Raw genomic sequence first — 10,369 nt, 5'->3', positions numbered from 1 at the left:
ATGTATTCTTTTCTCTCGCTTCGTCCGCCATTTCTCCGGTCGGGCCGCAATGCATTATGGGATATGCTGGGCCGGGAAGGATCCATCGGACCTGTCCTTCGATTCGGGGAAAAAGAAGGACGTATTTGTCGGACGCATCGGAGGAGTCTTCCGTTTTGGACGTCCTTCGTCGCGGCGCTGTGACGTATGCGGCCGACAAATTCGACCTTCGGAGGACCCGTCCTGCCGTTTTGGACACAGCCTTAGTCTGCATTACACGTTTTTGTGTCCTTCAAGCTGGAGGCTGGTGGGACTGACGCAAACTTGTTGATGTTAGTTTGTTAGCTGACTTAAATTAGGCAAAACCTAATTTAGCGGAAGCTAACTGATTTGCTAACGGTTTCAAAGTTAACTTTAAAATGGGAAATAAAAATCTGTTTACGCTATTAGCTGCTAGCTGATTAGCGGAACCATGCCCTCCACTGTAGAGGGGATATTGCGCCTTGTTCTGGGTGTGGCCCACTTAACTGGCTCTCTATTTGCTAAAAATAATGTAAGAGCACTCGCAACTTCGTTGGTCAGAATGCTAAAATGGCCCAATCTGAAATCTGCAGCTCTACCTACTTATACAAAATATATTAGAGGGGTCCTTTATCTTCTTAAATTGTGGGAAAAAATTTGGCTGAAAGATTGAACGTAATTTTGAATCCCATTCTGTCCTGTTAAAGTTACAGGATGTCAATTATTTTGAACTGAGTCGTGAGACGTGTGTGTTTGTTTTTATATTTGTGTGTGTGTGTGTAGATTTTTGCCATAATTAAGATTTGAAGTGTAAAAATGAGAGTATATGAGGCTACAAAAGCCTAAAATGAGCTGAATTTAAAGCCACTGCTCTGGTTATKCCTCCCATCAGGGAAACTGTAAAACCAAATATTTTCTGTGGATTTGCTGTAAAGCCCAGAGTTATTTCTGCTCCTGCTGACGAGCGGCAAAGATTTAGCAGAAATCCAGCGAATCAGATCTCTAATTTCACAGATGAGCTGGAGCCGCTCGTCGCTCTCGGCTGTTTTTACAACAGGAGGAGACAGTTACTCCCCCCCTCTCATGGTTTCACGCCGGCTAATGGCGGTATTTCTCAGTTTCATCACAAATAAAGAATCAGACACATCTGGCACTGTTATGGAGGCCTGTCTGAATGTAAATAAGTTCTGAATATAATGTAACAGACGTTTAAATTCAAGTTTGTTATGAGCATTACAACTTTGGGGATTTTTAAAGATGTTCAAAAAACTGTGAATAATGCGCATATATTTATGTAAGGCTGATTTTTACAGCTTAAAATGTTTCACATTTTTAATAATTTCAGAGTAACTGCTTAAATTACAGCTTTATTTGACCCTATTTTGAATGCAAATTGTGTTTATGTATTTTTTTTTCTGAACTCTTGTTTTTTCCTTCCCTTTAAGCTTTCAGAAGAAAGGTAAATATGCTTCACTTTGAAGCTTCATTAAATTCATGATCTTTTTATTTTCATGCAGATGTGACTCGGCTAAACTCACACTGAGCCGTTTCTCTGTGTTTTTGCACATTTTTGATCTTCCTCAAACAAATAAGATTACATGAGTTTTATTATTTGGAAAAGACGGATCAGAGTTTAGTCTGCGGCCTCGTCTGAAACCACAATCCTGAAACATTTGTGGGGTTTCAAATTCATGTTGGCTCCATTATTTACAGTAAAATACAAAATGTCAAATTATCGGTCAAGAAGTAAAGCAATAATCTGAAAAAGTAGCAGCTAAATTTATTTTTGTGGGATGGAGAGAAATTATTTTATTACATCTGATGTTGTTTGTTTTGCTTATAGAAACCATACGCCTGTCAGATCCCGGGATGCACCAAGCGTTACACTGATCCCAGCTCGTTACGGAAACATGTCAAGGCTCATTCCTCCAAAGGCCTTCAAGACCGGGAGGTCAAGGTACCCACGACTCAGACCAGAACATGTCTGTGACCCAGGCTGACAGAACTAGCAAAGTGCTTTCTAGAAGCTGCAGTAAACAAAGGTCTGGCAAAAAAAAAAACTGTAACAAAATGCTCTCCAAAAGTAGTAAAATAGTTTGCTAGATGCTAAATTATACAAAAGTATCAAAAAGGTGATCTAAAAGCTAAAGTTAGCAAAAGACTAGCTAATCACTTGCTAAAAGTAAAGATTTGGTAGCTAGAAGCTGAAGGTGGCAAAAGGGTAGCTAAGAACTAAACAAATCAAATGAGTTGCTTGAAGCTAAAAGAAAAAAAGTCTAGACAAAGTCAAAGTAGCAGAAGGCTAGCTGAAAGTAGCAAAACAGTAGCTTCAGTCTAAAAGAAGAAAACCTAAAACTAGCAAAATGGTAGCCAAACTCTAAAAAGAGAACATTAGCTTAAAGTAATAAATCAGCTAGAAACTCAAAGTAGCAGAAAGCTACCAAAATGCTAGCCTGGTAAAAACCAGACCCTTGTCCTTCACTTTGCTTCGTACGAGGCTCTGGACTCTCAGCTATAGAGAAGTGATTCTTGCTGGAGGCGTGGCCTCTGTTGAAGTTTAAAATGATGTATATGTGCCAGCTCCACTGTGAAGGAGGCTAAGCTAAGAAGCTAACCAGAAATCGCGTTCGCTGTAAACAACCCTACTGAGAGGAGAGAAGTACCGAGCCGAACGAGACGACTGTAAATGAGAGCTGCTGATTTGTCAGACAGATTTAATTTAATTTGGAAGCCTTATCAACAHGGACTGGCTTCATTCACTTCCTCCACTGCTGWATGCTAAACTAACTAGCAGACACTAAGCAGAAAATCGACGTTCTGCTCTCTGATTGGCCCAAACGAAATTCTCCTGAAGAAATCCTCGTCTGAGAAATCCCAGACGGAGCAGCGAAGGGAAACTAGAATTGAGCGGAGTTGTGTAGGAAGKCAAGGGCCAGGCTAGCAAAATGCTGAAAATGACTTCTAAAAGTTAAATGACTCACAGAAACAGAAAACAGCTGCTTAAATCCTTGACTTAACTGTTGCTGTCGGCCCAGTTTGTTTGTTAGCAAAATATCTCATTTGAATGAAATTAGTCCAGAAGTGGGGTTCTGTGGAAARGTGATGAGCAGTTAATATCTTACCTGTCGTAGATAAAAAAATTTTAAAAACGACCTCAGGTTGAAGAGGAAGAGATTAAATAACGAGCTRACATCTTTTATGAGCGAAGCCAAGATCCGCTTTGGCTCAGACTAGCCATTAGCTCATCAGTCTGGTCAGAGTTGGACCTCGAAGTGTCATCTACGACAGGTAACACATTTCTTGTTCATAACTTTATAACAGAACTCCACTTTACTGTTCATAATCCACTCTATAGTCCAGGATTAGTTCTTGCTCCTGTTCCTTATTAACTGTTTGTCCTTCAGCAATTTTTCTTTGACTGATACAGTTTTTAAAAACATCTTTTTATATCATCTGACAAACAGACAACTTGTTTACCGATAAAAAACAATCCCAGCTGAAACATCTTGATATGACTTTTGGTTTTTGGATTCGTTCCGGCTGCAGAAACGTTCGGTGCAAAGTGCTCCGAAACAAGCTTTTGTAAACAAACAGGAGTGATTGATTCGTTTGTTTTAGTTCAGTAAACTAAACTGTTTGTTTCGATGCTGGCCTTCACCCCGAACAGAAACATCAACCGCGATATTAAAGGCTCCCAGATGAAAACAGAAAAGCTGCTTTCCTCTTTTGATTATTATTTTTTTATTTTTAATCCAGGCTGAGAAACGTTTGGTTTATTGGCAGAAGACGCAGGGCAGGTTATTCAGCTCAAGGCTGAAAAAAACGGTTTCTTTTTCTCCGAGGGAAAAAAAAAAGATCCGGTTTTTGTCAAACAAGGAGTTTGGTGGGGGAACAAAGTGTTTATAATTCAGTAGGATGAAACAAAACAAAAACTCCCTGGAAGTGGGAATAGTGAGCCTATTGTTCGGCGTTATCTGGACCTTGTTTGTTTCATTTGGACCGTGAGTGACGCTCAAATGGACTCAAAAAGCCTTATTGGTTTAAACGGAACAACGTGTGTTTCTGTGTTCGGACGCACCCTCCGGGGCGGAATAAGACTTCGTGCAGCTGACGTGACTCAACCATTGCAGCTCACATCTTCGTAAACACGGCGAATATTCCTGGCCAATGACGCGAACGTGGTTCTCTGGCAGCCTCTGTGAGCATCCTCTGTCAGTAAAATGTCTCAGCAGGTCCTCGGGGACGCTGCGCTAACGGTGGATAATAAAGTAAATTGTCTCGCTTTAACTTTGTTTGAGTGTTTGGGAGTAACAAGATTTCTGGGATCTGGTCCTCGAAGCTCGCTAAACACGAAACAGACGTTTTATATTTAAATTAAAGAGTTGCATAAAGGAATGCATATTACCTGCCGTCCTTCATACAAGAGTTTTAGATTAAAGCTACATTCACACTGCAGCCAGAAGCGACTCATATCTGATTTATACATTATACCCTGTCTTGTGGTTAAAGGGATATTTTGCTAACACAAACAGACATACATCATCTCTCTTTCTCCTCTGGTGGCAGGGTATAAAACTGAATGAAATGCCTTCTGCAGAATGAAATCAAAATTATTAAATGGCCAAATCACAAAACTACACCTCAACACCTGCATATTTTGTGTGTATTTTGTCTCGTCAGGCTCACGCTCACACCATGTTGGAATCCGACGTCCTGAGTGATTGTTTGGCACGGCAGCACCTCCACAGCTCACCGCTACCAACCTTAGAAGATTTTGCAGGTTTGTGCTTCTCTCCAACGTTAAGCTGTAAAGGCTCAAAGCTAAATGTAGCAACAGGCCAGCTAGAAGGATCAAAATGCAGTTAAAGTAGGAAAACAGCAGCTAGAATCGAAAAGTAGCAAAATGCTAGCTAATAAATAAAAGAAAATAAATTCTAGCCAAAAGTTGTACTAGAAAAAGATAACTAAAAAGACCAAACGCTAACTAAAAGTAGTAAAACAGTARTTTTATCTTAAAGAATAAATAGGTTAGCAACTACTAGCTAAAATTAGCAAAAGGCTAGCTAATACCTAGAAGCAGCAAAATGCTAGCCAAACTCTAAAATGAGCAAACCACTAGCTTAAATAGCAAAAACAGGAAAATTGCAAAAGGCTAGCCAAGAGATAAAACTAGCAAAATGGTTGTTAGAAGCTAAAGGAAACAAAATTTTAGCAAAAACCAAAGTAGCAAAAAGCTAACAAAAAAGCTTAATTAACTAAAAGTTGCGAAAGGCTACCTAAATGCTAAGTAGCTACTGTAACTGCTAGCCAAACTCTAAAATGAATAAACCATTGACTAAAAGTAGCAAAAGACTAGCTAAAAGCTTAATTAGCTAAAAGTTGTAAAAGGCTAGCTAAGAACTGAAACTAGCAAACTGGTTGCTAGAAAGAAACTGGAGTAGCTAAAGATTAGCTATAAGCTTAGTTAGCTAAAAGTAGCAACAGGCTGCCTAAATGCTAGAAGTAGCTAAATGCTAACCAAACTCTAAAATGAGCTAACCATTGACCAGAAGTACCAAAAGGTTAGCTAAGAAATAAAACTAGCAAAATAGCTGCTAGAAGCTAAAATAAACAAAAGTAGCACAATTAGCTAAACGTAGCAAAAGGCTAACTGAAAGCTAGACATTGCAAAAAATTAGCCAAATTCCAAAATGAGCAAAGACACTTGCTAAATGTAGCAACAGCTAGCTAAAATGGCAAAATGGTAGCCAAAAGCTAAAAATAGCAAAAGACTAGCAACTCTAAAAGGACCACAACACTAAAAGTTGCGAACAGTTAGCTAGAAACTAATCGTAGCAAAATGCTAGGGAAAAGCTAAAAATAACTTTTTAAAGTTAGAGGACTTTCAGCGACAGGAAACGGTGGAGCAGGTCTGTGTTTCCCTCCAACGCCTCTCTGTGAAAACAAGGAGAAGCTGTACCGGCTCACACACCTGGACCGTTAAGCTGTCTCTTCTCATTTCTCCTCACATGGCCTCATTTGCCTCCTTTTCCTCTCCCTCCCGTCTCATTCCTCCTTCGAAAGCTCATCCTGCCCGTGTTTACCTTGTCCAATTAACGGGCACCGACTGTGGGCAACTTTGGCCCTCGCTCCGCCCGTCCTTCAGCTCCTCCAAGCCAAACTGTTTTTTTTTTCTTTCCCTCTCTCCCTTTCAATGGCTGAACTCAGATCAAGAAGCTGTCAGAGAAACTGAGGTTTGGTTGGCGAAGGAGAGGCGAGCGCGTCCAGGAGAGCTGTCCATGTCCATTACTTCAGACTACTTGCAGTTTTACTCCGAGGACTTGGAGGGAAAAGCCTCAAACGGCACAAAACGAGCCGTGTTTATTCAGAGGGAAACAAGCATGTCAGTGTTTAATTCTGAAAATATCCCCAGAGGATCCTTATCAAAAACGTTAACGTCTAAAATCTTTTTTCTGACTAAACTCTGTTTGTTTCTGGGTTTATGAGGACATGTGGGCTTATTGTAAACTGTTGAGAGCTGCGCGTATGACAAACTCTTACGTTTTTATGTTAACAGTTAAGCAATGTTAGCCTTTTATTTATGTAGAAAATGTGAATTATTTTCAAAAGAAAGAAGTGAAAGCAAGCTAAATAATAATTATTACTATATGAACACATTAATTACAGAACTGTCTCGTGTATCTCAGAAGTTTGATTAAACCGACAGAATTTAGATTTTTATACTTTAATTCTATTTTCTCAAAATTCTGAGATTGATTTTTCTAAGAATAGAGAAAAAAAAAACAGAATTCTGAGATTAAAGTAAAAGCTAGAAGCAACTAGCCAAAAGGAGCAAAACACAAACTAAAAGTAGGAAAATACTAGCATAAAGGAGGAAAAAAACAAACTAAAAGTAATAAAAATCTAGCGAGAAGCTAAAAGTCGCTCAAAATGAGCTAATAACTAAAAGTAGAAAAGGCTGGTCAAAAGTGAAAATAAAAAAGGCTAACTAAAAGTAGCAAAAAGCTAATTGCTAAAAGTAGAAAAAGGCTAGCCAAAAGGAGCGCAAAGCTTGAAGTAGCAAAAAAGAATCTGTAGAAATTAAAAGTAGCAACAACAACAACAAAAAAAACCTAGCTAGAATCTAAGACTAGCATAATGGTAGCTATAAACTAAAAGTAGCGAAAGGCTAGTTGAAAACTAAAAGTAGCAAAAAGCTAGTTAAAAGCTTAAAGTAGCAATAGGCTAACTACAAGGAGCACAGCACCAACTTAAAGAAGCAAAACAGTAGCTAGATGGTAAACGTAGCAAAAAGGTACCTAATAGTGTCGACAGGCTAACTTAAAGCACAACACTAGCCTAAAGTAGAAAAACTGCAGCTAGAATATAAAAGTAGCTAGAAACTAGCTAAAAACTAAAAGTAGAAGTTAGAGCTAAAATTAGCTAAAGCTTGCTTAAAGGAGCACAACACTAACTAAAAGGATCAAAACAGTTTCTTGAATCTAAAAGGCTAACTAAAAGCTAAAAGTAGCTAAAATAACACTGATATTTCTTTTTTAACATGTACAGTTGTGTTTTTTTTCTTGATGACGTCACTTTTATTAGAAATGACGTGTCACAGATCAATATTACAAAGACGTAAAAGTGTCCCTCTCCTCCATGCTGCCCAGTCTAGTCAGAAGCTACATTCACATCATTAAAAACACAGAATATGCGTGTGTACTCAGTGTGTACTCAGTGTGTACTCAGTGTGTAATATCTGTGTTACAGGTATTTACTCAAACAGCAACTCAACCCACAACAGACTCAATCCAGAGTTTCTTCCTCCACCTGCTGACGCTCCGTCCTGCTATCCGAGCCTGGAGAGGAACTTCGACGCCAACAGTCCGGTATCTTCATCGACGAGCCTCAGCTGCATGAGAGACGGGTGAGTCCAGTCCAGTCCAGTCCAGTCCAGTCCACCTGAAACACAAACACAGATGCCAGTTTTACTCATGGGCAGCAGCAGCTAAAGTTAAACTTATTCATCCTACCCAGAGTTTGGCCCCGTCCAGTGACATTATAAACAAGAAATGAAAAAAAAAACTTTTACATTTTATCACTGCTTTTTATTGTATCGTCAGGTTTCTGTTAAGGGAAGCAGAACACTTTAATGATACTTAATTATGTTCCCAGAGGCTATTTAAAATCTTAAGCTCATTCAAAACACACAAAAAAGAAAGAAAAACATATTTTACCGTTTACCCCTTGTGGCTTCTGGCTGGGGTTGGAAGTTATTTGCTGCTGGGATTTCTGACCTGATCAGATTGAGCTGAATCTGATTTCGTTTTGGCAGTTTTTTTTTTTCCTTTTCAGAGCTTCTGCTGAAGATAAAAATAGTTTAAACCAAACTGAGTGCAGATTCTGATATTGAAGCCCGTGGATATTGATATTGAAGYGAATTAGATGCATATTAAGTTATTTTTAAATCTGTTTTACTGTTGGAAACCGTAAAATCCCTGCTGCAATGTGACGACATGTTTTTGAAAATTTCGAAACGGTTTTTCAAATAAAACCGAAGAATAAAAYCAAAGATTGGCTTTGCGGCTGCACTGATTCTGTAGTTGGAGCCCTCACAACTCACGTGTTCTGGAAACTGAGACAAATGCTGCGTATCTCAGGATAAAATATAAAGTGAGACTAAAACGATGCAGCTGAAAGCCTCCGGGGCTTCGGTATTTCTGGACTTTGAGGCCTCAGATCTTCGGTATGTGAAGATTTTTATTAAAACAGCAGAAACAAGGAAGGGAGTCTTGCTAATTTATATCCATAAAGGCTAAGATTGCTGTTATTTAATAAAAAAAAGATTTTAGATTTGTTTTTATTAGTAAACAAACAGTAAATACAACATATAAGTTTTAAATTAAATGACTAAACAAGTCATAATAACTTAAATAAGTACCTTAAAGTTGAACTTRCATGTAAAATGTGACGTGTTGGCAGTTTTATTCATTTATTACCTTTTCTAAAAAACCAGGTACTTACTGGGAAACAAAGTCACCAGATGTGTGTATCCACTTTTAAAATTCTCCGTCTCAGAATCTTCAAAATTAAATAAAGTTTGTTGAAATTTGGAGATTTATTCCCTGATCTGGCAACAAACTAGATTTGTTTACAAGAGTCCAGATTTACTTGATTTTTATTGAACCGGTATGATGTCATTGGGAATTTCACCTGATATTTAAAAAGAAACGAATCCCCAAGCTTTAATGTCAAATATTATACGAAGGGATTTCTGGTAGAGAAAGATGGTAATTTATAAATGAAATTAAAGAATTTAAATTTGAAAGATTTTTTCTGAAAATATACTTATTAAAAACTTTGATTTAATGGTAGATTGGGAAGATTATATGCTATTTTAATAGATCCCGGTAATTACCGGGAATGTGATGTCCAATCATTTTTTAACCAAAGTTAAATCCCTTCTTTATTCCTGTTTTACCTAATAATTTTTTTTCTTTTTAACAACAAAGTTTACTCTGCTTACGTTTTGCATCAAAGTCTTACTGAAATAAAGCATACACTTTAAAGGGGTTCAAACRTATTTTAAATTAAATTTACCTCTTAACTTACATCCCTTTTATTGTCTCAGAWCATGCTTGTGCGCTGCCAGAAAGTTTAGTTCATTATTTTTGCACTTTTAAACGTAACCAGATCCTTGTTTTTTTCTTTTTTTCTTAAAACATGTTCCTGAAACCGAACGGTATTTACTGAAGTCATGGGTCTTTTTTTAAAGCRTGATAAGTGTGCTGCACTTTTGTATAAGTAAAGATTTTCTCCCCAAGCACTCAACCAATTTAACTTTGGAAAATGATTAAGGAAAAGGTGCATTTCATAAACTATATGGCAACATGACATCTCTGCAGAAATGAAAACAAAATAAGTCACGTGCATTGGCTGAGTGTTATTAGCTTTATGGTTCGTGACATCTTGGATGGAAGCAGGACGTTTCCCGATAAAAGACGTGTGGTGAAACAGGGATGTGATACTTGAAACCTGATTGCAACACAGCTAACATGTGCAGAGTCAGTGGTGTTTTATTAATGCTCAGAGTGAATTGTGCAAACTCTGCTCCATGCTCAAACTGTGTACGGTTTGTGTTTTTGATTTACTTACAGCTATTTTCTACTTTTCTACTTAGAACTTATTTTAAAGATTTAGGGTTGAAGAGGAGAAATAAGCTGCTGAAGAAACTGAATCTGTTGAAGATTTGATTCAAAAGTCAGAAGAAAAAGTTCTTGTGAGAAAAACTGGAGAAGAAATATATTAAATTAATGAAGATCCATCCATCCATCCATCCTTCCATCCATCCATTTTCTGTACACGCTTCTTTCTTTTCAGGGTCGTGTGT

At 37.9% G+C, this 10,369-nt stretch overlaps 1 protein-coding gene across 2 annotated transcripts in view; it reads left to right on the top strand.

Moving 5' to 3' along the window:
- The window catches only part of glis1a (GLIS family zinc finger 1a), a 38,068-nt gene that overhangs the window by 20,386 nt on the left and 7,313 nt on the right, over positions 1 to 10,369 (top strand). For both annotated transcript variants that reach the window (XM_014013013.1, XM_014013012.1), the window contains 3 exons: positions 1,844 to 1,957; positions 4,681 to 4,780; positions 7,750 to 7,906. In XM_014013013.1, the coding sequence (XP_013868467.1) occupies positions 1,844 to 1,957; positions 4,681 to 4,780; positions 7,750 to 7,906 (371 nt within the window). The remainder of the gene's footprint in view (positions 1 to 1,843; positions 1,958 to 4,680; positions 4,781 to 7,749; positions 7,907 to 10,369) is intronic.

Source organism: Austrofundulus limnaeus, unplaced genomic scaffold, assembly GCF_001266775.1.
Source record: "Austrofundulus limnaeus strain Quisiro unplaced genomic scaffold, Austrofundulus_limnaeus-1.0 Scaffold97, whole genome shotgun sequence".
NCBI lineage: Eukaryota > Metazoa > Chordata > Actinopteri > Cyprinodontiformes > Rivulidae > Austrofundulus > Austrofundulus limnaeus.
This window is presented reverse-complemented; position numbering and strand designations above follow the sequence as displayed.